The sequence below is a fragment of the Gavia stellata genome, chromosome 3 (assembly GCF_030936135.1).
Source record: "Gavia stellata isolate bGavSte3 chromosome 3, bGavSte3.hap2, whole genome shotgun sequence".
In the NCBI taxonomy this organism is placed as follows: Eukaryota; Metazoa; Chordata; class Aves; order Gaviiformes; family Gaviidae; genus Gavia; species Gavia stellata.
The window spans coordinates 78622150-78649995 of NC_082596.1; the positions used below are offsets into that span (position 1 = coordinate 78622150).

At 41.2% G+C, this 27846-nt stretch overlaps 2 protein-coding genes across 3 annotated transcripts; one reads left to right on the top strand and one right to left on the bottom strand.

Moving 5' to 3' along the window:
• Nucleotides 1-4862: 4862 nt before the first annotated feature.
• Nucleotides 4863-14827, top strand: CFAP90 (cilia and flagella associated protein 90). The gene is made up of 3 exons (XM_059815653.1): nt 4863-5054; nt 8682-8798; nt 14499-14827. The coding sequence occupies exons 1-3, from the start codon at nt 4863-4865 to the stop codon at nt 14676-14678; spliced, it is 489 nt and encodes a 162-aa protein (XP_059671636.1). The 3' UTR covers nt 14679-14827.
• A 1100-nt stretch (nt 14828-15927) lies between these two features.
• FASTKD3 (FAST kinase domains 3) lies at nt 15928-27824 on the bottom strand. Of its 2 annotated transcripts, XM_059836262.1 has the most exons (7): nt 27796-27824; nt 25795-27258; nt 22393-22478; nt 21663-21825; nt 20422-20491; nt 18994-19108; nt 18071-18201 (listed from the first exon to the last, which is right to left on the bottom strand). In XM_059836262.1, exons 2-7 carry the CDS (start codon nt 27227-27229, stop codon nt 18103-18105), a joined length of 1968 nt encoding a protein of 655 aa, XP_059692245.1. In that variant the 5' UTR covers nt 27230-27258; nt 27796-27824; the 3' UTR covers nt 18071-18102. The 2 variants fall into 2 exon arrangements, with proteins under 2 accessions (XP_059692246.1, XP_059692245.1); XM_059836263.1 differs by lacking the exon at nt 18994-19108 and having other exon boundaries at nt 15928-18201.
• Between the last annotated feature and the right edge of the window lie 22 nt (nt 27825-27846).

The window sequence follows — 27846 nt, forward strand, 5'->3', positions numbered from 1 at the left end:
CAGTTTTATTTTTCCCCTGTCTGGATTTACCCAGAGTTCTTTTATCTTATTTCTTCCTTTCCCACAGCAATTTCATCTGCCTCAATAACTAGATATAACTAACACTGCTCACATATCAGTGTGTAACTTGAAAAGCTTTATGATAACCATACAAACCAGTATTCAAGATGCCATATATTCTGCATCACAGTAAGGCTCAAGTTCTACAACTTCCATGTTGGTGCCGTAGTTCATAGGTCACTAGCGACCCACAAAGAATGTGACTTTTGAAATGACAATGCAAATGTATTTCACACCGTGAGGCAGCAACCAAAAGATCAATATAAGAGTGATTCACTGTGGTCTGGGGAAATGAAATCCAAATGGGAACACCTGGGGAGCCTCCTGGATTTCTTTTTCAAACTCAGTGCTTTGCTCCAATTTATGAAGGGCTACCAAGGGACAGGAAGAAAGATTAGAAATACAGATACTTTTGTTAACTACAAAAATAGTTGAGATTACCTGTAAATTAATGCTATTTAGCTGCTGTTTCTAAAGAGAAACATTAGCATCACATTTATGCTGTGTGAAAAGCATTTTTCATTCTCTTTATATTCCTTTATGATTCCTCTATTTTGTAAAATATCTACAGACCTTCCCTTTTTCCACTGAGGCACAGGTAGGAGTTCCACCTGCTCGTTTCTAAAGTGGCAGTTGTGCATATCTGAAGGTAGAGCTGTTGAAAGTCTGTCCTGTTTTGTTTTCAGAACCTCATATCAGGACAAATAAATTAGCTATGTTGTCAGGACACTTTATATAGCAGCAGATTTACTGTTAAAAGCAATTATTACCTTGTCCTTTGAGATGTCGTTTTCCTTTTGGTTGTACTTCTGTATGAAGATACTTTAATTTTTCATTTTCAGATAGCAGATTCTCCTTCACCTGACCTAGATACTACCCTTCAACACTTTTTACAAGTGGACCCCAAACAATTTTAAGACTAGGGCTTGTTAGTTTTATTTTTCCTTTCTTGTCTAAAATAGTGGAGTGACTCTGGGGAGGATACAAATGTAGAATGAGATATATGTGCCTTAAATAAAACATGTAATTAAAAGAGTATTTTTGTTCCTTGAAGTACTTCAAATTTGTGTGGATTTGTCAAAAGTGGTGTATAAATCAATTGTAGCTGGTTCACCCTAAAGTTTGCTATGTATTCATTTTAAACATTTTCAAATTTAGGGGCAGGAATTATTCAGGTCAATTTAGCTTTTAATATGTCAGAATGCAAGATAAGGATTTTTTAATCCCATTTGCAACTATGAAGATATGAACCACTTTATGTTGTAGAACACCACTGTTCAAAACAAAGATTCTGCCAAGAATTGTTTGAAATTTTTTGATGGAGTATTTTTCAAATATATTTGCACCCACTGAAATGCTCTGAATGAAAATCTCAATTTTGACGGGAAAAAATGCACGAGGTATTTTGAAAGAATGACATTCCTGGACTAGAAATTTTCATGTTTGCATTCCAAAACAGTGTTACAAATAGCAATTGTTATGAAAGTAATGTCCACCTCATGTATAAAATTGTGTATTACTCTACTTACCAAGAGGGTTATTGAACAGAATATTCATCTGACTCAGTGAATTGGAATATCCATTCAGCAGATATCAGTCAGCATACAAATAATAATTGATATTATATCAGTTAACCAGTTATCATATTTTTAAAAAATTATTAAAATATAAGGAATTACAATTATTTGAAAAGCCTAATTCTCCAGTCAAGCAGTTGAAATTGTAGTCACAGGCCAATCAGGAAATGTTTGCAATCTGCAGACCAAAGCTCAATTATAGTAATTGTGTAGAGAATTACTTGAAACAACAGATATATTCAGGGAAAATTTTAAAATTTCCTGAGTAGCTCATGAACAATAAAACCCAAACCCTGAAGATTGCAAACAGTGTGCTGACTTCTGCAGGTGACGTACAGTTGTCTCCGTCTCCTTCAAAAAACCTCTGAAGAGCCTCCCTGTTTGAGACGGGGAGCCCCACTAATTCAGGGTTTGGAAGAAACAAGCACTTGTGTGAAACAACTGGCTTGGACCAAAGCTATGGCAGTGGAAAGGGGACAGAGTTTTTGAGCCGTTTTTGTTTCATCCTCTTTTTCAAGAGCCATCGAATGCAGCGTTTGTTGGCAAAGGCTGTCTCTCCTTCGAGGATCAGCTGAGGGTCAGGAACATACAGCAATCTGATACTTGTTGAGGACAAACAGCAAGGACAGGAGATAAACTGCTAAGCTTTAATTTGAGGCTAGCCATCTCAGCTCTAAGTGACACGAGTTTGAAAAAGGTACGTCAGCTTGTAGTATGAAAACAGCTACTGTGTTTTTTCTGCGTATCAATGACCTGTCCAATTATATGTCGTCTATCCTCTTGTATCTGCCCCATCTCCATCCCCCTGTTGTTGTCGTTTCCATCCTGTTCCCCCCCGCCCCACCTCATTACCATTTGCTTCACAAATTCCTTTTAGGAATTTTGTGGAAAAGTTATTCCATAAGCCAGTCTGACATTTCAGAACAGGAACCCTGCCCTTGAGACACCTTTATGACTATAAAAGTACATACCAACATATTTGAAATTCAGGAACCTTAGCAGTGGAACCTGAGGGGGATATTGCTAATCCCTAAAAAGGCAAGCAATTGAACTTCTCCTCCTTAAGACACTGAATTCAAAGCAAGTTTTAACACTTTGGTCTCTGATCTCATCTGTATTTGAATGCTAACTTTTGACCATATAGATTAAAATTGCTCCATCGCCCTCTCACGATTGTTTACATGTTCATATTTAAATTACTAAGGAAACATATTGGCCTCCAGTGCTACTCTATAGCAGGAACATACACTTAACAGTAGCATAGTAGCAGCGTACCATCTAAGTCTGGTCGTAACTGGAACAAAAACCCCTGGGCATTCATATCCTGCTTCTGGGGAGTCTGCAAAAGGTGGCTATGAAGAAAAAGCCTTTGTAAGATTTAAATAATTCTAAAGTGATCTATACCTTCATTGGGAAGGAAAAATGAACTGAAAAACATCATTTTAAGTTATTTCAAATGGGTGATTTAGGACAAATCTGTAACAAGCATCCAGCAGTATTTTTGACAATCCGAACTGCATCCAGATAGTGCAATTCAATTAATGCCATTTTAAATGTTAATCAAAATGAGCTACATGTGAGCAGTAGAAGGAAAACTGGAGAGAAACATTTCAGATCTGACATTCAGACATTTCAGAGCTCTTGCCTAGTTTAGTTGAGATTTCTGGCAAACAGTTTCTTGTGGCTCAATTTATAGCTGCAGCTTCATTTGAGCTGCTTCATATAAACGGGCTTGCTATCTCTTGGTGCTCAGACTAAACAACCAAAAGGCACTTGCACAGTGGTAAACGTGTCTCTGTGTAGGAAGCTGATGTAAGGCAGCTGTTGGATTTTCAATTCCACTGCTCACTTACGCTGCGCTAATTTGGCCTATGCTGCAGAAGAGGACCCTAATTGGTAGAGGGATGTTATTAGGTAAGCAGATGGCAATTGTCACGAATGATTAAAAAAAACACCCACCCAAGACTGTAGAGTATAAATACCTCCACACTGCACTTGAAAAAAGCAAGAGGCTTCATTATTCAGTGTGTTAGTGATGGGAGAGTAGCAGCCATATAGTAGGGATGGGACTTTTACATCAGTAGACCTGAATTACTGCATGGGTCTTTGATGCCCAAAAGAACGGGTTGCGAAGATCTCTGGTACCCTGAATGTTGAGGGGGTTTTTTTAACTGTATCTTGGATGTTCAGTAAAAATAAGATGACTGGAAGAGTGCTGTTGTGAAAGTGCTTGCGAAAAGATACTAGTAGCAATAATAATAGTAAGGATGTACCTATGACACATTAGTTCTGCAACTGTGGTTGCAGAAAAGAAAGGTAGAACAAACCAAGCTTGTCACAGATCCCCAAGTGGCACGGTAAGTGTAGTTAATGTGTATGTATTCAAGCAGGATAACCATGAGGTGAATATCAAAACTAGGAGCCAGGTGCTACCAGGGTAGAGCAGTTTTAGAGTCAATCTGTTGTTAGAGATCTGCGCCTGGGAGACGCTTACTTTCAGTGCCCCCAGCATGAGTGTTTGTCTGTGAGAATGATTTCCAATTGCATTGCCTGAAATGGCTGAACATCCTGTGAAAACCTGTGCCCGAGCGGGTGAGGAGGCACGGGCCGAAGAGAGCCCAAGCTCCTCGAGGCTCAGTATCCTCGTTCTGGGGGAAACTCCACAGTTTGGTGTGGTTTTATTCAACTTCTCCATTTAAAAGTGCAAATAGCCACGGGAAAAAGTCAGTCCCTTTTGGCCAGGCTTTGCTCTAACCTTCTTCCCCAGCTTCCGAGGCCAGTAAGAGATGAGGGGGCCAGCCGTGAGGGAGGGCGGCGCTGGAGCCCCAGGCCGGGCCGCAGGTCAGGCTGCCCGCTGACATGGCCCTGAGGCCGCTGCTCGAAACCGGGCCCAAAACCTCACGTCTGGGTGTCCGCGAATCCACACTTCCAGCTTTAACACCACCCTGTGGAAACGCCCAGAGCCCCCCCGGGCCCCCTCTGGCCGCGACCGCCAGGGCCCAGCCGCGCCCGGGGGGCCACTTCCTGTCAGGCTGCCTCAGAGTCCGGGTCACGCCCGGGAGGGGCTTGGCCCGGTGCTCCCCGCGTCGGCTGTCCGTTTCGCGGCGCTGTGGGACCCCCTGCCCGCCTCGGCCCTGCCGCCCGGGCCCTCCCTTCGCCGCGGGCCGCCAGGCGACCTGCGGGCGGCGGCAGAGCGTTGCCGGGTAACGGCGGCCGCCTGGCAGCATGGCCTCCCCCGCCCCGGCGGCGCCCCCGGGGGCCCCGGGCGCAGGAGGGTCGGGAGGGGCAGAGGAGGACCTCGGTGGTGCGGCGGGAAGGAGGCGGCGGCCTCCTCTCTCTGCCGTCTCCGCCTTCAGCTGCATCCCGGCCAGACGGGAAGGGCCTCCGGAGCTCAGCTATTTCCACCGGGAGGCCAAGGTGAGGGGGGGAAGGGAGCGAGCCGGGGAGGCCGAGGGAGAGCCAGGGGAGAGCTGGGGAGCCTCGTAGGGCCCCGCGGGTCTGGAGGGACAAAACTTCCCCCTGGGTTTCTGTACAGCGTAATGACATTGTGCTCAGTCCCAGTGCAAGGGCTCAGCCCTCATCGTGAGGGACCTGGTCAGGTGCGCGCCTAAGAAAACCCTGTTAATACTTCAGAGGCCAGTGGAAATGCTGCGCGTTAGTCACTAGCTAGGCTATCTAATGCCTAAATAGCAGGTTTGATCCTCAGTGTCCTTTGCAAAGTGTAACAGGTGTTTGCTACTTGTGGATGGAAAATGAGGGTGATCTCTTTCACGGGATGGCAAGAGAAGGCAGAGCCATGGTTTGCCAAGGATTAAGGACCAACAGGCCACATGGTATCACCGAAATGTGAGACGTCTTTAGGGGGAACACTAGGAAAGGCGTCACCTGTCACTAGGGTTGGATGCGGCATCTGTGTTTTTTCTGGTACCACACCACACACTCTCGGGGACCCTTTAGTAAGAAACTGCTCCGTCTTCAGCCGAGGGAAAAGGTTTTCAGTGTGCATCACACAAATTTTCTGCATGCTCAGCTTTAATAAAGAAAATCAAAAGAGCTATTCAAAACAATAACATCAATACATGCCTTGATAACTGAATGCTTCTGAAGGTGACAATTTGTAGTAACTCTAGTAGACTAGCAGGGAGCCTCACCCCTCACTCTGCTGCATTATATCACACTTTTTCCTCATTCTCTCTGTCTTCGTATTTAAAATCAGAAAAGAAAACGGTCTTACACCGTCAGCCTCAGCTCATCTATACTTCCTGGGTAGCAAACCTTTCTTTCTCTGAGAAGAGTCATGTGAGACATTGAACTTAACGTCTTTTTTCCCCCAAAAAAGACATTAAAAAGTTCTGAAATGTCTATTATGTCAATGTAATATAGCAATATTCTGGCAACATATATTTATTTACAACAATAAATACACCCTGTGAATCCCTTCCCCACCCAAGTGACAGGGTGCTGAATGTGCAGGGCACTGGGCAGTGACAACTGGCAACCTGTGAGAGTTTGCAGGTCCTGTGGCCCTGGGATGTGGGCAGGGTGCAGACCACAGCACAGCACTGGTCATTAAAGGAACAGCAAAACCAATTTCCCGCAGAAGTTCCAGATTGACTGTGTAGTCCTGCTAAAAGACAGGTAGATTTGCAATTTCAGACTCTTTCATGTTGATTTCAGCATTACCTTGGGAAGGTGCTCTGAGCCAAAGGTGAGCGGGCACAGTTGGTGCCATGCTTAACAAAAGACGGTAGGGAGGGTACAACAAGAGTAAGGCTAGGGCAGGGCAGAGGGCTGGCATGGTGCACTTGGGGCTGGTGGAGCTCGCAGTCTATCCAATCTGCATAGAATTAGCAGCCATATGATAGACCTTTTGCTTACAATATAAAGTCTGCTTTCACACTCCTGATGACGTGGTTTATGGAAAATGCTGCTCCAGTGGCATGGAATCAAAAAGTGATAACAGCTGTTTAATAGTTTTTTTCACAGCACAGGCCTCAGCCACAGGGAAGGAAGCAGATTCAACCCATTCTTCTGCACAATTAAGGAATTAGATCATTTGAAATTTTTTATTTATACAGAAAAAGGAGTTTCATTCCTTTTTGCAGCTTAAATACCTAAAACCAACCGTGTGTCAGAGACTGAATCGGAGAGAAATAGAGGAAGATGTGCTCAGCACATGGCCAGAAGCCAGAAATTCCTGTCTTTTAATCCCTTGGCTGACAGTTGCTCCCTCGATTGCTTTACATAAGTTACTGTAGCCAGTTTGCGTGGTGTTTCCTCTTCTGTGACATGAAGAAAGCTATTACCTATTTTATGTGTGTCTGGCATGTTAATGAATGTTTGCAAAGTGCTTAGCTTTAGTAGCAGTACACAGAGCATGCCCACCCTCAGTGCAAATTTACTGTCTGCTCTGCGTGATTCACTTGCTCTGATGGGTTTAAGAAACAGCTCACCACGACCACCGCCTAGGCCAACTAAGTCAGCATTTGAAAACAAACAGAAACAACAGCAAAAAGTGAGCAGTATATTGAGCACAGAAATATTGCCTCTATGCATCTGGCAGAAGATCTTAAACAGATCGTCTGGGACAGGGCTAATTTTTAACATAACAGGCTGGCTACCTATCTGCGAGTTCCAAAAATAATTAATTATTTGCTCTGACACAGGTAACAAATAACGGACAAATAATGTCACGTGAATAAAAACAAAGGAGCAAATAACATTTGTGGTGGTGAGCACAAATTAGATACCCACTAAAATTCTGAATGAAACTGGTAGTGTGGGGAGGAAAGGAGAAGAAGGAAGCACAGAAATAATAATAGTAATGAAGGTGACAAATCAGGTGCAGGATGCTTTGAACGTGCCTGAAATTCTGTGTGGCCTGATGGTTTCTGAGAAATGAAGGGATGGATAGGTTAAATATCAAACCACCTCTCCTCTTGGCAGAACCAAGTAATGGAGATACCTTTCCAAAAGAAGCCTATGGTTACAGCAGTGCCTCACTAGCGCTCTTACCTATGGTTTCCTTTTAATGGAACCATTACAGCCTTCTTGACCTGCCCTGACGTGACTATTTTTGGAGGATAGCATTGTAAATTGTAAGACTCAAAATACAAGAAATTTTCAAAGGCTAAATTGGGCACACTGTAAGATTAGAGGTAAAAAAAAGCCCAACAAAATGTACAATTTTTCAAATTTGTAGTCAGCCATGCACAAAACCAGTGATCAGTTGACATGCTTACCAGAATATGGACCTTTTAATGAAGTTCATTAACAACTGACAGCATATTTCAACAGAGGATTTTGCTTTTCTTTCCTTGAAAACTTTTTTGGTTTTGAAATTCCTTTGATTCCATTGACGAGAACTTCTTGATTGGATTTCACAAATGCATTTTTAGCAGATCAGGTCTTTAATGTTGCTTATTTGGCTGCACCTATGTCAACAGGTATCATAAATACAATATTCTGGCTTGGGGTGTGCTGTATTTTCATATGGAACAGATACATGCATACTACTGGATCAGAGGATTACCACTATAGCGTGTTTCTGAACTCTTCCCAATTCCACTTTAATCAGAAATTAAATGGTGATTGCACTGCAGGATACCTTTGTCTTTTTCATTTCAAATGAATTCTGAAACTGCCTGCTCTCCTTTTACATTAGAGTGCCAGATCATTTGATAAATTTATGAACTTAAGAAGGAGAGCTTAAAGTTCAGAAAACTAAAGAAACAAACAAAGCAGTTAAATTTCCAAAAGTTACAACAGATTACAGGGAAAAATTGAGGTAAATCACCATAAGGGAAATTTCAGACTTTAAAAAGATTCCACACGTCATTAGGTGTTTTTATTGCAGACTGTTCCAAAGGATTGACCCAAACTTGCTAATGGTAGCTCATTAATATTACAGTTGCCATCATCTAATGCTATATGTGCACTGTTATTAATTATTGAGTTATTAAGTATTGATTTGCCTACATATATTCTGTAACCTGTAAAGTTAAGCAATACTGTGAATTAGCCGTTTTTTCTCCATTTCTCAAGACAGGAGATGTTTCCATTTATGATTCCATTTTTAAAAGACCAGAGGGTTACAACAAAAATCTTCACCGATGTGACAGAGAACATGCAAAGAGTTGTGGTCTTAACATTAATGAGGAGGTAATCCTTTGATAATTTCATAATTATCTTTGTTAAAGGTATTTTGTATTTTTTGACATGGCTGGAGATGATAGCCATTGTTTTACCCTTTATAATGCAGCCTATATAGTATCAAAGGAATTGGAAGGAGAACATCATTGTCCTCAGCCTGGAGGTTTAGGAAAAAGCATTAGCTTTTTGTGAAGACACCTGAGTTAGCTTCTGCTCTTTGACATCCTGTAGATTTCCAGGTGACAAGCCAAGTTAAAGCATGGGAAAAAAGATAGACACAGCAAGGCACACCCTCTGTTACAGAGCTTCAGGGTCACTGAGAGTGACTTCTGAACCATCTGCGCCCCTCGAGAGTTGCAGTTCAGGTGGTCCTGCAGCTATTTCTGTGATCCTTGAAAACTCTTCTCCCTGAGAGGACTGGATTCAGGGGTCTCAACTCAACCACTGTCCTCTGACATCCACCCTCCCTATGCCAGCATTTGCTGAGAGAGCCCAAGTCTCTGAAGCTGGTGAGTTTGTTATGCAAACTTAACACCAGATTGCCCTGCAGGAAGGAAATCCATAGGGAGATAATGCAAAGGAGGGGTCAATCAGAAGACCACAGGACATGCCTGAAATAGGCTGGGCAAAGAATTCAAGGCCAGCAGAATCTGGCAGCCTGATAACTAAGGAAGAATGCAGCCATGTTTCTAAACATCTGCCTTGAAAACAGAAATACTATAATATCACAGAATCACAGAATGATAGGGGTTGGAAGGGACCTCTGGAGATCATCTAGTCTGACCCCCCTGCCAGAGCAGGTTCACCTAGAGCAGATTGCACAGGAATGCGTCCAGGTGAGTTTTGAATATCTCCAGAGAAGGAGACTCCACAGCCTCTCTGGGCAGCTTGTTCCAGTGCTCTGCCACCCTCAAAGCAAAGATGTTCGTCCTCATGTTTAGATGGAACTTCCTATGACCAAGTTTGTGCCCGTTACCTCTTGTCCTGTCTCTGGGCACCACTGAAAAAAGACTGGCCCCATCCTCCTGGCACCCACCCCTTCAGTATTTATAAGCATTAATAAGATCCCCCCTCAGTCTTCTCTTCTCCAGACTAAAAAGACCCAAGTCCCTCAGCCTTTCTGCATAAGAAAGATGTTCCAGTCCCTTAATCATCTCTGTAGCCCTTTACTGTACCCTCTCCAGCAGCTCCCTGTCCTTCTTGAACCGGGGAGCCCAGACCTGGACACAGTACTCCAGATGCAGCCTCACCAGGGCAGAGTAGAGGGGGAGGATAACCTCCCTCGACCTGGTAGCCACACTCTTCTTGATGCACCCCAGGATGCCACTGGTCTTCTTGGCCCCAAGGGCACATTGGTGGCTCATGGTCATCCTGTTGTCCACCAGGACCCCCAGGTACCTTTCCACAGAGCTGCTCTCCAGCAGGTCAGCCCCTCACCTGTACTGATGCATGGGGTTATTCCGCCCCAGGTGCGGTACCCTACACTTGCCTTTGTTGAATTTCATAAGGTTCCTCTCTGCCCAACTCTCCAGCCTGTCCAGGTCACACTGAATGGCAGCGCAGCCTTCTGGTGTGTCCGCCACTCCTCCCAGTTTTGTGTCACCAGCAGACTTGCTGAGGGCATGCTCTATCCCTTCATCCAGGTCATTGATGAATATATTGAACAGGACTGGACCCAGTACTGACCACTGGGGAAGACCACTTGTTACAGACCTCCAGCTAGACTCTGTGCCACTAATCACAACCCTCTGAGCTCTATCTATCAGCCAGTTTTCAATCCACCCCACTGTCCATTCATCTAGCTCACACTTCCTAAGCTTGCCTATGAGGATGATGTGGAAGACAGTGTTGAAAGCCTTGCTGAAGTCAAGGTAGACAACATCCACTGCCCTCCCCTCATCTATCCATCCAGTCATGTCATCGTAGAAGGCTATCAGATCGGTCAGACATGACTTCCCCTTGGTGAATCCATGTTGACTACTTCTGATAACCTTCTTTTCCTCCAGGTGCTTTGAGAAGACATCCAGAACAAGCTATTCCATCATCTTTGCAGGGATGGAGGTGAGGCTGACTGGCCTGTAGTTTCCTGGGTCTTCCTTCTTGCCCTTTTTGAAGACTGGTGTGACATTGGCTTTCCTCCAGTCCTCAGGCACTTTGCCTGTTCTCCAGGACCTTTCAAAGATGATGGAGAGTGGCCCAGCAATGACTTCTGCCAGCTCCCTCAGCACTCATGGGTGCATCCCGTTGGGACCCATGGATTTATGAATGTCCAGTTTACTTAATTGGTCTCTAACTTGATCCTCCTCAACCAAGGGGAAGTCTTCCTTCTTCCAGACTTTCTCTGTTACCTCCAAAGTCTGGGACTCCTGAGGGCTGGCTGGAGCAGTAAAGACTGAAGCAAAGAAGGTGTTCAGTAACTGCCTTCTCTGCATCATCTGTCACCATGGCACCTGAATATATAATATATAAATAAAAACATGTATTTTTCCATGCAGCATCTGAATAATATACATACATACATACACAAGCATCATATATATATGTGTATTTATATTTATATACACATAGACGCACAGAGGCAGAGGCTGTCAAAAACCAAAAGTGCAACCTCTTTGTGTTAATGGCCTCAAAATCCTGATGGGTTTATGGGGTGTAAAGAGGTGGGTGGGCTAAGAATGGCTGCTTGTATTGGTGATTATATATGATAGAGGTGGAAGAAGGAAGAGAGAGACAAAAGTTAAAATTACTGTAATTGCTGTGTTATAAAACTGTTGAGATTTTGGGACAAAGGTCACTGCTTGTGATTCCTCTCACTAGCAGCTATATATGCCAGGCATTTCAGTGCACAGCCATAATGCCCTTCAACTCTATCAGACAGTGCAGGGAGTATTAGGTGCTCCCAAAGGAGGCCCGGGAGTGCCCATCACCATCACCTGCTTATGCCTAGTAACTCAGCTGCAAATCTGCGTGAGGCCAAAAGCCATGTAAATGACTACTTCAGTTAAAAATGAGCCTTTCTATTTAAACAAAACAAAGCCAACCCCCCTCCTCCGATACCAAGCTCAACCTCCAGCTGGGAAATTTGTGTAGAAACAGTTTATCAATGCAGAATTAAGGTTTCTTACTGAGCTCTTGTGTCCTTTCATTATCATCAAAACTCACTTTCCTACCAGTTTGCTTCCTAAAGCAAACGTGCATGGGCCAGAATTCATACCAGCTCTGCTGGGCAGTGCATGCAAGGGACTCTGCCTGAACAGGTGTCCTTTAATCCAGCCCTTTAATTAGCATGGAGACACATCAAACTCACAGCTGTTAAATGTTACAACATGATCCTGCACGTGATGACACCCAACACTGGACTTACCCATCACTGAGTGCAGGTCACATACTCAACTCCTGCTCTTCACTTACTGCAGTGGCCCTCACAGTCTTTATATAATAATAACTATATTATAAAACATAATAAATAAAAAGGCCACAATCAACATCTTTCTAGTACAACACTGACAGGAGACAGGCTGAATCCACCACAGTACAGTCCTTTCCTTGAAGTGGAAAAAATCAAACCACTGCAAGTAAGCCCTTCATTTCCTGCAGCGCACCTGGGTGCACCTAGGGAATCCAACAGTACTGTCACAGATACTCGGTTTAGCTACACGTAGCACAGTGACTGCAGCAGAGTGTTTGCACAAGGCTGCCATTGCTGATTTCAAGCGTTAACCGTGCTAGAATTACATGCTGCGAAGGCGTGTAGCAGGACGCTTCCCAGCCAACTGTTGGAAAGTCTGAAATCTGCTGAATGTCGAACCCACAACGATGAAATGCCACTGTGCACAGTCAGTGCTGTGCTACCAAGGATGCTGAAAACTGCATCTTACTTACTTAAAGGGAACACAAACTATCAGAATTACATACTGCTTACTTAATACGTACGTCATTAGCACTGTAAACCCTGTATTGCTGGCAAAGTCTCTCTTGATAGTACAAAGATTCTGTCATTTCTCCTTTTTCACTATTTATCTACAACTGGGTTTGGGGAGGAAATGGTCTTATTTTTTGCCTGCCACTCTTTTTGACTTGATTTTTGTTCTCACAGGGTTTATAAGTTGGTGTACTGAATAGCTTTTAATGGGGTGGAGCAAGGTAGGCAGGAAGGGTAGGTGGAGAGTTGGGGGATAAATGGTTGTTCTGGAGTGGGCTTTTCTGGGGTTTTTTTTGAAAAAAGGGATTGCAGCATCTTCCCAAGAATCTCAGGTCTGCTTTTGTCCATGAGTCTGGAAATGTCTTGCATCTGACTGCCCTGCTATGAGACCCCTCGGATCTGTGCTCCCACTGCATCCTCGCAGGAAATGCAGGGGCTCATGTGCTTCATGGGTTCTATCGTAAGTGCTGATATGGCTCAGACTTGCATCTGTTATAGCAAAGAAGTCATTTGTTTGCACCTGAACTGTGGTGTGGCATCCGCATTTTCATTCTCCTTGTAAATATTATTTATATGGTAAGACTAGGTAAACACATCAGGGACCAAGGCTTAGGGTGTTAGCCAGTGTGCAAACATACAAGCAGCTGGATAAATCTGAGACCTTTGGCTAGGGAAAGAAAAACGAACAAAGCCTGTCTTTCCCTTCTGACTCCAGAGCTCCCCATTGCTGTAGCACAGGAGGGAACTGCAGATTGCAGATAGTGATTGCACAGTCACTTAAAATGCAGTTTACCAAGAACAAGCTGAAAGTAATCTTTTCTTGATCAAGTTTTTTTCACGAAAATGAAATGGGCCACTTCCCATCATTGCAGAGCAGTTATTTCTCTAATCTTACAGCTACAAGAATTTTTAGTAAAACCTTTCATACAGTAGTATATGTATAAGTATACTTTCAAATACAGTAGAATATCCTTTATGTCCTTCAGGGAAAGCTTGCATGGACTAGTGGTTGCTCAGGGTTTTTCTTTAGGCTTTGATTTTTTTCATGCAGTGGTTTCACTGAATTGTGCAAGCAGTGTAGGTGTTCCTGTAACAGAATACAAATTAAATCTCTCCTATTTTTCAAATTAATCATGCAAGTCAGTGCACAAGAAAAATAAGAATGAAAATAAAATCTGTGCCACTTTCCAGTAACATAGCATTTAGTTTGCCAGTAATCACATGGTAATCGCCTCTGCGTGTGTGAGGAAATGGCCTCAAGTTGCGCCAGGGGAGGTTTAGGCTGGATATTAGGAAAAATTTCTTTACTGAGAGGATGGTGAAACAGTGGAATAAGCTGCCCAGGGAAGTGGTGGAGTCACCATCACTGGAGGTGTTCAAGGAACATGTGGACGAGGCATTGTGGGACATGGTTTAATGGGCATGGTGGTGTTAGCTGGTGGTTGGACTTGATGATCTTACAGGTCTTTTCCAACCTTAATGATTCTGTGATTCTGTGTGCGCGTGTGCGTGTGCGTAAAAAATTATCAGTCCACAGTAACTCATGGCACAGCTCCATATCTTATCTCGTCATCTAGTGATACATTCATGGTTTATTAATATACATAAAAAACTAGGTCAGGGATGGAACAGTAAGGGTGCAATCGCTGCTAAATAAATATACATCTGTGTAGCAGATGCTGTACAGTTCTGTTATTTTGCCCCTGGCCACAGCACATTTAGCAGTAGATAACTGCCAAGTATTCACTGTGTGATTTTTTTATAAGGAGAATTCTATATTTTCACAGGAAACGGCAAGACCTGTCGCTGTTTTGTCATCTTCAGAGTATGGGAGACGCATAAATAAGCCCATAGAGCAGCCGATCAGAGATCATGCAAGGATCAATCACGTGCAGGCAGAATTCTACAGGAAAAATGGCATCACCTGTTTATTGGAAAAACCTTCTCCAAACCTGGATCCATGCTAAACCTCCTGTACCTGTCATTACCAGCAACATTTATGTGGAAAAAACACCACCCACCTCACATCAAAAAAGCAATACGGTGCTTTTGCCTTTTCCTCTACATTTTAGTTAATGGGAATGATTTGGATTAAAAAAAAGATGAAATAGCAGCAGTACTTTTCTTCGTGCTACTTCAAATGCATGTCTTCTCCTTACAGTCTCATAAAAACCTCATGAAGAGCCTCAGCAAGAGCTGAACGTTTTAGATAGCAAGACTGGAAATGAGACCTGTTGGGTCAATAGCTGTCTCTCTGCTATTTTAGGCAGTTCTTTTATGTAACTATTCACAGACTTAACATTTAAGCAAGCTTACTCCTCAAGGTATCAGTGGTCCCTGACTTCTTGATCCTTACAGTGTTGCTACAAAATTGCTAGGTGTTATTTTAACTGCACAACAGCTGAAAAGGGGATTCAACCCAGATCTTCCAAAATGGATGGGCTTACCCATAAACGGGCAAGTAAAGAAATTATCTGACTTACAGAAGTGCTTAGCAGTTTCAGTAGACTTCAAGTGGAAGTCAAGTTAAAGGGAACTTCTGAGTACTTAGCACTTAAATAGACAAAATTTGGGCTTAGCTGATTTCAGGCGTCCATTTCGCTTTTATCATATGAATGGTGTCTGAGGGATTGATCTGTTCAAGAGTGTCACAGGAAAAATCATATTTGGTTCTGTATCCAATGATGAAAGAAAGAAAAAAGAATAATACTAGGAGAACAAGCACTAAATAGTTTGGTAGAAAGGATGGAAAAAACACAAGGCTTTGAACAGTAGTCATTTAAAAAGCGTGTTTACAGTAAAATGTCTAAACCTGCTTAAACATTTAGTGCCTTGTATTCTGACTGAATCCAGTACTAAAGTTACAAGGTAATTTCAGGAAAAGGAGTATCTCCTGCAGGGTATGCATCAGTTTGGTTCTCAAGAGCCATTGATCCCGCTGTTTAAAGCTGAGGCAGTATTGTTCCGAAAGGAGCAACAGCTGGACTGATGATACCAGAACAAGGACCAAAGTCCACAGCTCTGACTGACACTGGAGTTCTGTCAGGTACTTACACATGGGAAACCTGTATCATTTGTAAACACAGTGAGTCTCCTAGTAAAAAATAAGAAAAACAAAGAACTTCTTAATCTGAGGCCTTGATAAGTAGTAAATTAGGCAATCAATAGCACTTGTTTGGCATGATGTGAGAAGCAGAGCAGACACAGCAGCCTGTTCCAAGATGTTTATTACTTTCATTATTCACGACCTGCAAATTCCTCTATATTCAATGAGCTAGGGACAAGAGGGCAGTAACAACTACATTTCTTTTCAACAATAAATACTTCATCAAACAAATCTAGCAGAATTAAATGAAAGGAATCACAGTAAGAACAAAGTGAGAAGGAAATGTTTTCTAACAATACCAGAATGCTTTTCCAAAAATCAGTATCAAATGTATGCCAGTGAAGAATGAGATGGAATATGGCCATATTCTAGACAGGTTATTTTTAGCTTGGGACAGTATGTACAAATCACTCCTTTTAAGTAGTTTTACTATATTTACAAACCATCTGTGTTTGAAAACTACGGGCAATCAAATCTGTTTGAGAACACCGCCACCTTCTGGTGTGAGAAATAAGCATCACCAGCTCCCTTCCACCGTGGAGAAAGGCATCAGTCATTGACACCAGAATCAGTTTTCCTCTCATTTCATCGCTGTCGCTGTGTCACCCCCTTCTCTTTCAGTCCCTTCTCATCCCTCCTCACTTTTGAAGGCTTTTCACAGGTTGTTCCTCTTACTAGTTGTTTCTCATTCAGTTCCGAGTGGTTGACTTGTCCCTTCAGTGCTGTTAGTGTCAAAAGAATACCTTGACGATTTCTTCTGTATTAGGGAAAAGTTCCTTATGAATGTCTGCAAAGACATTTCAGTCATTCTCCTTCAATTTCTCTTTGCTAGGATGACAAATGTTAGGTTACCGATGTGCTGTAAGCTTCCTATTATAGTGTTGGAAAGTATCTCATTACCTCTTGGTCCTCCCTCACCTGTCAGTGCTGACATACTACTGTGAGTAAGGGTTTTATACCTGCAACAAATTAACATGAACAGAATGCACAGCATGACACAATGTAAATCATATTTTGGATCTGGATTTTGCATCCAAAAATTTCCAGGTATTGTTGGGACAATTGATGGACACCTGCAACTCACGAATTATTAACAGTAGCCTTGGAAGGAAAAAATGGCCATGTTCTATATCTGCTGGTAAAATGTAGAGAATTTCAAGGATGTAAATTTTCACCTTTTTTGTATCAGATCATAATCGTTAAAATCAAACCAGGTGATGCTGGGAATTCTGTATTGCTACTCGTAAATAATAACTCCACACAGGGCAGGATGCACAAGCTAACCTGAAAATGTGTTTTACACGGCAGTTCATCAAGTCTACATTATGTGATCAGAACTAGCTATGTTATTTTCCCTTCGTCCATCTGTGAAGCAACACATTAACCCAAGTTAGGGCACACTTGTTCCAGATGAAGTGGTTACTGGTTCCAGTTCTCACTTCCACCCTTCTGCCAGAACTTATACTCGTACATAAAAAAGCACTGCATAGGATATATTTCTTCTGAGCTTCACGGCATAATGAGTTTCGGTTTAGGCTCACATGGCAGGCCGTAAACTGAAGGAACTCTGGAGTGCATACATGACCCCATCTAGCCAGTTTAGCTAAAACTGCCACCAAAGACAAAACTACAAATAGTACATACCCAGAACCTTGGGTGGCCCCCACAGAGACAGCTGTGCAAGTCCACTACCCTGTGGCAGCTGTTCTTTCGCAAAGTGAAGTGAATCGTTTTATTAAAAACCCTCTCATTTTCTGTAAGGCACTGCTATTTAGTGAGAAGCACTCTACATCTCTTAAGTACGAGCAATAAGCCAATATTGCTTGTGCAACTACTGAAAATTTTAGTTTTATGAAACACTTGGGAAATCACACGAACAGCTATGAGTAAATTGCACAATTTCTTCTTATACTGTCAAGAAAAGCCCTGATTGGTAGGTAGCATGGCACATTCTGTATATTCAGCACCAGGCAGTATCCTTCAATAGTCACATCTGTCCATTTGCAGTTGTGAGTTAGAACGAGTGAAGATACAAAGGAAACGCAGTACTGTCTGGCACTTAAATCTGTTAACTTATAATAAATATTTACACAAAACTTAAGAAAATATGTTGCTCTTTATTACTCTTTACATGTCAATTGTTCCAAATATTGGAAGGTCTCACATTCAGAAGCTCAAATTACCTTAGGTGGAGTTATTTAGAAAACAGAATTGTTCCTCCATGCACAATATTTACACTTTATAGTACAGGAGGTCAACCTGTGATTTGGTATAATTCTCCAGTGTCAGCAGCTGAGTCCATATGTATGAGGAAAGATTTTTTTGTGTAGATATTCTGCCATTTTTCTGCAATTTTGTAGACTCTGTATCTCAAAAAATGGAATCTGGAAACAAAACAAAAATGATTGCTGGAAAAAACTTTTAATAAACAACTGGGTAAGACTGATGTTCATTAAGCAGATGTAAAATTACATATCCAAGATTTGTCTGGTTTAAAATTAAACATGTAATCCTAAGCATATTATTGATCTGTAAATAACCTGAATAGAGATTATTGTAAAACGAAGAGTGATATCCATTACAGTTTAAACTAAGTTAAATATAACGGAGTTAGGCTTATGTGGTAAGTGATTATAAATGGAAAAGAAAACCTCAAAAATCTAAAAGTAACTGTTTTGGTCCAAAGTATATTTAAAGATAAAAATACCCCTATTAATTCAACAGGCAAAACATATACTCTGTTGTGAAAATATTATTTACAATACAAAGCAGTTCCTTCACTTCCTTTTTTTTTAAACTCCTCTTTGTAAACTCTAAATTCAGACCTTTTTAAAAAAGTATTTAATTAAAAATCCCAATTCTACTGAACTTTTAGACAACATTTTCCTTTAAGTCAAGATTTGAATCCTAATCACTGCAGAGAAGTAGTCTTTCAAGCAGCCACTATTTGGCAGAAAACGCAGGCGGAATACAGTAATTAATCCAAGGAAGAAAAAAGGAATTTCTGTAACACCCTCAAAAAGGCAAAAGCTAGGCAGACAACATAATATATAAAGGACACGACTACATCTGCCATGGGAAGTAATTGCAACTACAGTTTTAAGCATTATAAAATAATAATTTTTCACTTGTTCTGTTAGCCAGAGCAAAAGCAAACCACTGTCTTTGGACTTTACCTGCACAACTTCATAGCCAAGTAACTGAAGATGTCTCTGTTTAATAGCTTCTTCTCCCAACAGATTGTGGCTATTAACGCAAAATCTGTTTGGACCATCAACACAGAGGGCAATTCTAAAATCAAGCACAAGTGTAGTATCAAAAAAAAAAAAAAATCAGTTACTTTAATCACCACAACTACTGCGGTTCCTAAGAAGCATGAGACAATACCTCCCCTCTTACTCCCTAATACCTCCTAGAATTAGATGTTGTAGGATGAGAGTCACCTAGTTCAGGACAATTTAAATCACTCAATTTAAGGGTGGGAGGGGGAAAGCCTGAAGGTTAGTGAAACTGATCTGAAAAGCTTATTTATATGCTCTGAACAAAAATTACCATACGAGTTAATGAGAGTTTGATATTTGTAATGCTACTATTGGTAAGCTGTTTTGAATTCTTCTAGAAGGAAAAACATACAAAATACTTGTCTCAGCTTGAAAACATTTCAGCAGCTAAATTTATTCAACTTATTAGTGTACCTGTTAAACCTGTTAGAGTTTAAGTTAAAGTGAAGTTTAAACTAAATCCGTTTAAGTTAAACCTGTACGTATGGTTGGCAGCATCATGGATTACAATTGTATTTTTTCTCCTTGGTGATAAAAATCACATCACCTTAAATGAAAATTTGTATACCCACTGTAAAAAAGCTGCTTAAATTTTCAGTATGTTAAGTTTATTGTGACCTTATTTACACGATAGCTGTAATACAAAAAAAATCAAAGCCCGTTCTTAAACATTTAAGCATGGGATTTTTGAAAGAACCTATATTAGTCAGTGAGTCCTGTGAAGGTTAAGCTGGAGAAAACATAACCTTTTCAAAGACTTTTGCTTTGTCCACAGAAGTGCAGTTGCAAATTCCACACAGGCAGGTTGCTTAACTTTGCATCTAAGGTTTCTCAAAATAATCCTTGTTTAACATATTTTTTAAACACCTATGCATTTTTCAATAAAAACAGCATCTGTAGCAAATATCCTCATTATACAGGATTCCTTACAAAAGTAAATTTGTGAACTCAAACTGGCTTAAACTGTGTTAAATGTATGCAGACATGCTCAATTAGAATTAATTTGGTTTTAATTTGAAAATTAATTACAGAAGATCAAAATACATTACTATAAGCCAAATCAGGATCACTTTGATCCTGACTGTCACTGGGTGAAGAGACTAATTGTCTGACACTGTATAGTCAGGAGGCAAAATAACGAGGAAAAAGTGCAGATTGTTCATTTTGCCAAATTTGTCCTTTGCCAGTGGTTTCAATATGAAACCTTAGCTTTGTTGAGGCCAATGCCAAAACTCCAATTAGCTTAAATTTTGCTCGGGTTTTCACCCTGGATGCTTTTTGTCAAAGTTAACATTTTACCAGTAGTTTATTTCATTCTCTTACCGTCTGTGCACCTCTTCACATTGGGCAGCAGGCAACACAAAACCTTCTTCATCTAATTTAATCTCAATATCTATTATAGATGAAAAGAGAAGGGACATTAAAACTCATTTAACAAACTTTTTACTGTAATTCTCATCCTCTTACAGTTCATTGTTTTATAAAATAATTAGAATACTATCGTGACATTTTTTTCAGAATCACAAAGGCTTGCAAAAGATGTGTATAGACTATTTAACACAAATGAGTGATAATTAGTAACACTTCAGCCTTTCATAATGCTAACAGCAAAGTAGTATTCCACGTCCACTAAAAACCATAATGCAATTAAATGGCACATTCCTGGGCTGGCTAGGGCCTCTGGAATTTTGAGGGCTTTGGGGAGAGACACTCTCTCTCTCTCTCCCCCCCTACACCTTTTATTTTTCTCACTAATTCCCTAATTTTATAGATTATGTCAATCTGCAAACAGAGCTTGGGCCCTACACCCTGCCAACTTCAACTCCATGTGGAAGCTGAAATGCAGAGTAATACTGAAGTCATCCCTCTCTCTTGATTTTGTTTTTCATCCCTACGATGTCCGTGGGGTCCAAGAGACCCTTCCCTCAACACCTTCTTTATCCTCCACCCCTCCTGCGCACATGTCTTTCCTCATCATTACCTTCTCTGTTTCCTTTCCTGGTGCATAAAACACTCTGTCTTGCCCACTCCCCTCTTTCAGTCCACAAATCACTACTGACTATATACAGTCAACAGTTCTTACTAAGAGGAGAGAAGCCCAGCTGAGCAGGGCAGAGGGCTGACAACCTTCCAGCTCTCCCTTTCTCTACTCACCACCAAAGCAGACAGATCAGGTGAGTGGCATTGCCTCATTCTGCTTTACATTATATAAATTGTTTACAGTATAAGTAAAAGGGTAGCTGACAGTAAAAATACAGAATACAAGAGTTAGCAGCTATTTTCAGTGCAGACTGGCTGTGTAAATTCCAGGTACTATTGCAGTTCTTTTCTCTCCCTGTTCTTCTTTCTCACTTTGAAAATGCATTTACTTAAAGTTCCCATAATGGTTCCTCATTTCAGACCTTCTACAGAGTTTTGTATTCCAGTTTACTTTTTCCATATTTGCACAATATAGAACGCACATGAAGGGAACAAAATCAATCATTTTTATTTCTGGCAAATAACTGAGCCTAAGTTTTGACAGCATAAGTATACATTTTATTATTAAAAGAAATGTTACTTACCAATTGTATAGAAATATGGTGTTGATACCTCTGATGCAAAATATATTCTTTTTTTCAGTAAATGAAGTAATCCAGTCTTCACCATTTTGAGGAGGTGAACATCCAGGGAACTGTGAGGCGTGAGAAAGGCCTTTACTTGATACTTTGGAAGGAGTTTGGGACCCTACATAATGACAGAAAGCCAAATCAAAGAAAAGAAAAAGGGAGAAAACATTTTTGCTACCTCATATTAATGTAGCAAAATGTATTCTGTGCATTTCAAAGCCATGTCTATTGAGAGACTTGAAAGTCTGAGGTATGATCTGCTAGAAACTTAAAAAAAAAAACAAACCCACAACCACCAGAATATCCTTGGCAAGCTTCCATGCTATCATGCTGAACATATCGCTCATGAGAAATGGACAACTGTTTCCATTCCTCTGCAGTCAGGCCAACATCAAAGTGCCTGATCGATCTCTTTTTGTTCTCCAAGACTTCACAAGTAAACATAAAAAAGGAACAGTTCTTGGAAAAGTACTCAGAAATACTCAAAAAGCACTTTAACTTAGAGCTAGCCAGTTCTGTCAAACATACAAATATATCAAGTCAAACAGGCAGAAATGCTTCGTATTTTCATCAAGGAAAAAAAAAGCTGTTTCATCCAATTCCAGTCTTCAACTAATTATCAACAGGGCCCTAATTACCTTATCACCTCTTGCTAACATCATTTCTGGTTTCCTATGTACCATACCTCATAAAATGGGCACTCCAGGGTAACAGTCAGAAAAAGCTGGGTTAGCTGGGTGGTAACAATTCTGTCCAAACCAGGTGGCTGAGCTGAAACAAAAATATTCAGGCTTTCAGGTGTACCTTCAACAAAGTATCTTTACAAAAACCATCACACAGAAGTTAGGAAAAGCTATTCAGTTTAACATGCAGAGAAGCTATTTTGTCATTATCATCCTTGATCATTGTTTGAATGAACAGAAAGATCAGTTGTGAAATGACATAGTTAGAAAAATGAGGAGATTATTTACAGAAATATCATCAACATAAAAAAAATACAACTAGCAAGATCTTAGTTAAGACTGTCATACTCTTTCACAAAAATATGAGGATCTGAGATACGCAGGACGTTCTACAGGGAGGAATAAGTTTGCGTTGAGGTCTTGGAAAAATATGCTATTTCCTTCTTCCTACAACCCCCTCTCCCCAAGTTATAATCCTAGGATCTCATTGTTTCACTCAGATTTTTTTTTTTAATCTGAAAGTAGTGGATAATACTGAATAATTTCTGGAGATTTACAAGCGTATACTTGAAGAATCTTTCATGTTACATGCAAAGTATTATTACAGAATGGTAAAATCCTGATGAAGTATAAGATGTTAATCATGCAGGTCATCTTCTCAAGTTCCTGTTCTGAACTTCGACCACTCTAGTGGAATACCTTTACATTGATTTAAAAGAACATATTCAAAGTAACTGGCACTATGAGGTTTCTCATTTTCAAAGTATCAGCTTCAGAACTTTAAAAGACATTCTGGTTTTTAGGATATGAGGAATGTCTACTTCCTAAAAATCAACCTCTTAAGGTATTTTATGTTGAACAGCTAAAAACTGAGTGACCAAAGTTTCTAATCACTTTGAAAACTTGATCTTCTATATAGTTTTATTAACAGAGCAATCTTAGCTGGTATCTAGAGAAGTCACTCATCTTTCTGGCATAGCTTGCATATCCCTATAATGCTGCTCAATATGATTTACTATCTAACACAGAATTACTTAAAATCTATAGCTTACAACTGTGTTGTTCGTAATAGATGTGTGTCCAAAAGTGTTGGATTATGTAATAGTTACAGCCAAGGACAGGCTATCACATGGGGGATGTTCTAGAAACTTACTAGACTGGGAAAAAAAATCCAGCAAAATTATTAGGTGAAGGCAGCCCTTACAGACAAGACAGTCTTGGAAGCAGCGGGTGAGCAGACTCTAAGATCTCCTGAGTGAGATGGGATAAACCATGGGGTAGATTTTTAAATTTTGTAATGTTTTCCTCAGTATGGTAAGACATAGGGCCAAGGATGGGACTGTAGTGCTCGCTCAGAGGTGGAAAGGAGCTCAGGGCATGGAAAAAAGATGGACACAGGAAGCCTCCATCAGAGGAGTGTAGTTGGCAGACAGGATGTCCATGGGAAGAAGCATCAAATAACTGCACCAGATTCTAGATTAAAAATAATTTAAAAATCAAGATGAAGCACCAATCTTTATCCCTTGTTAAAACCTATGTGAGCCTTAGAATTCAATTTACATTTTTGCCTAGATAATTAAAAGAAACATACCAGCCTATCCTTAACTGTTCTCATTTATGATGCTGTGACATTTTACTGGCTCGGATCTCACTTCTATTTTAATTAAGCCAACAACTATGCACTGCAAATTAATTTTTTCAGCTTTATCCATTCACGCTTTTCAGCTCTCACAAGCTGACAATAATACAATACGAAAGAGAAATACAACCAACTTGGAAGGAAGAATATAATACAATAATCCTTATCCTGAAAGAACAGAAGAATAGAGATGACAGCAGAAGTCCATACCCGGTTCTACCTTACCCCCACCTGAAAAGCTGGACACGATGCAGCCTGACGGAAGGTAAGGAATAAAGCACTAGAATCACTTATGTGCAATGGACCTTACTTGAATCATAAGGCAAAACAGTATTTGTACTTTTTGTATTTGTACATTTTGTACTGCCTGAGATTTACAAATTCTGTGCATATAACTGTAACGCGTTCTTATTAATAATAGTAATTTAAATTATTTTTGTCCCAATGCTACACTTTACCTCACTTCTCTCTAGAATTTGTACTAATCTTGACCAAAGTTTATAAGGATTTTTAGACTTTTTTTTTTTTAAATATAACAATGAATTATTTTGGTAGTAATAGGTGAGCTTGCTAGTAACACAATTATAAGAAAGCTGTGGAATAGTTATTGTAACTTTTCTTGCATATTATAATTTGGTCCCAATTTTGAAGTCTATGAGCAAGTTTTCTGACAACTGTGACCTTGCCCTTAGAGCCTCAGAAAGAGAGTGGATTGGATGCTTAGGAAGACATCCAGAAATAAGGATTATGCAAAGTCACAGAGGACTTAACTTTAAAAAGACAGGCAGTGAAATCATAAATCTAACCATCAGTGCACAAGCACAAGGTAATTATTTTAGCTTCACAATCAGTACTACTAGTATTTCTACTGTTTTTTGAAATACGTCCTCCCCTGGGCTAGCCCCTGAGTAAAATGCCTAAGAACCAGTCCCAACCGTACGGAGTATGAGATCCAAGTAAGCAAAGCGAATAATTGTGGTGGAAGAAAAAGATAACAGAAAATTGAAGTGACTTCCCAAAGCCGCAAAGCAAATCTGGGGCTACACCCAGAATAAAAGTCAAGTCTCAGGACTCACTATCCAGTGTTCCACCTTTATGCCGCATCCCTCATGTGGCAGTCATTACAATGCAACAGTTTAGAGAAAAATGAATGCAGAATCACTAAACTATATGAGTTTGTATGAGATGTATGATCACTCATGCATCATCCCAGGTATCATTGTCATTAAAAAAATCTACCACTTTTGGTCTCAGTCTTGTTAGTTCCATATTAACTAGTCTCACTAGCCCTCCTAGAGTTACCAGTCTCAGAGTAACATAGTCTCACTTCAGTGTGAGTATTCACATTGGTCACTGCATAGGCAAAGAAGTTTAAACAGCCAGAGTTAAAAGTAACACATTTCCTCCACAGAACAACTTAGCATCTAAAACCTGATGAGACAAAGGACAAACATGGGGAAAAACAGAGGGCCAGTATTTTTTCGAAAGGCAGAAGGATTAACTGAAATAAAATTCTGAAGGGATTTCAAATCTCTGTTTAAGATTGTACACGGCAATTTTCAAACTCCTCTAAATGATATGAACTGAAAGACAACTGTAACAGGAAGCAACAATCTTTGGCCTCCTGATCAGCATTCTCCAGTCACCTTAATCAGGTCATTGTTGATTTGACAGATGTAACTGATAACACATGGATTCTTAACAAGACACACTCCACGTAATAGAAAGAAATGCAGAACGTAGCAAGAGAAACACTGCTGCTTACCTTGAAGCTTTTGCAGAAAATAAGGACTAAATATTTTTGGCAGAAAATTTACTGGATAACGTTGAATAAGGACACATGAGTGCAGCAGGTTCAGCAAGGTGTGAGGCTGAAAGTGACCAAAGCGAGTATGCAGTACAGTTTCAAGCTTCCTAAACAAGGAAGAAGCATTTGGAGGGAGATAGTTAAGAGTCCCAAATGGTATAATATACTCAGCAATCTGGTCGGTGGTAAATCTGTCAGCATCAGAAATGAAACCTTCTGCCACTGCGTTGAAGATGGGCTTAGAAAGGATCATCTTTTGGCAGCAATACTGCATGACTTTGCTGACTGTTTGAGGATGCATGGTAAAGATGGACTTGGGAACATGTCTTTCCAGTGCCTCTGTAAAAATTTGTTCACGACGTCCAAAGTATAGGAAGGCTTCCAGTACATTTACAAGTTCATCACTTGTGAAATATGGAATATACTTCACAGAATGCTTACACAGTGCTGTCACTAAGGGAACTGCCCGAGTCTGACGAAGAACAACCAGTGAATTCAGTATTATGCTTGTGAACTTTGGGCTTAGCTGGGAAACTATGGTTAAAGTAACACTGTTCATCCTGTTTAGCAAGTCTTGGTATTGTTCCCCTTCCCTGACAGTAACCTGCAGCATCTTATAAACTACCACCAGTTCCCTAGGACTCCACTTCTCAATGTCTTTTTCTTGCATGTGGTTCACAATTTGTTCCAGTGTCACGCAACTTGGGCCTTCCAACTCAAGCAAACTCTCTCCAAGAGCACACAGATTTTTAACAGTCAACTGTCCTTTACCAAGCCGTTCCTCACCCTCTGAAAGCAAGCTTGCCATCAGTGTACTCTGGGGATCTATACGCAGTGTTATCAAAGCTTGCAATGCATTCAGCAGCCCAGTGTTCGACAGTTTTGAGGATGCAAATTCAAACTGGAAGCATAATGCCCTAAAAACTTCATTCTCTAGCACTCCTTCAGGGTTTTTCAGGCCATCGTCATCCACCTCAACTTCAGAAATCCTCTGCAGGGCTCCTGATGCCATAGTATCAGACATAACTTCCAGAGAGCTAAGGAAGTCAAAAATCTCTTTCGATGTGCAAAGGCTGTGCAACTTCTTGAAAAATAGTTGTTCATCCATCCACCCGTTATCAGATTTAGGACTGCTCCCAGTATCTCCACAAAGATGCACAGTTTCATTAACAGAAAGAGACTGTATCCGCAGTTGTACGTGATTTTTTCTACATAACACATACTGAGATTTATCTTTGAAACATAGCATCCTCATGGCTACAGAGCTACAGTTTTGGGGCTTTTGCTGCCCACTGATAAAGCTCAACCTTTTGCTTAGGGTCATCAAAATGGACCTGCTTGCTGGTGTGCTGGATGAATAAAAATGGAAACTTTTTCGGCTAATCAAAGCCATATTGGATCAAGTGAGTACTCAAAAGATACCTAGAGGAAGAAACATACATATAAATATATAGTTTGGAAAGCAGCATAAGTGTCATTACAACGCAGCAAAAAAACCTTTTAGCGGCTGGACACGACTGGGACAATCCCTCTCCCACGACCATCAGCGCAAGGCAATGCAAAGAGAAGAATAAACTGCCGGGAGCGGAGAGACCTGCGTGACAGGTTGCAACGCATCTCTGCCCCGTGTCTCCGTAAGGGCACTATGCGCGGGGGACACGTTTCCCCAAGCAGAAACTGCGCGGCGGCGCTTCCCTTTCCCCCCCCGGGCCGGAGAAGGTAGTCAGCAGAGCAGCGCACCGCCGTTACCCGCGGCTGGAGCGGGACAAGGGGGGCTCGCAGCCGCGAAGGCGGGAGTCAATGGGCGAATCTGACATGCGATAGGCGGCACCGGCGGGGCCTCTCCGCCCCTCCGCCTCACAGGCCCAACGCTTCCCTCCGCCGAGAGCGGCGAGGGACGGGCAGGGCCCGAAGGCGCCGCTGCGGGCCGAGGTGCGTCCCTCCCACCCCAGTGCCTACTGCTGCCTGCCACGGGCCGGGGCGTCGCGCCCCCTCCGTCCTCTTCCTCCC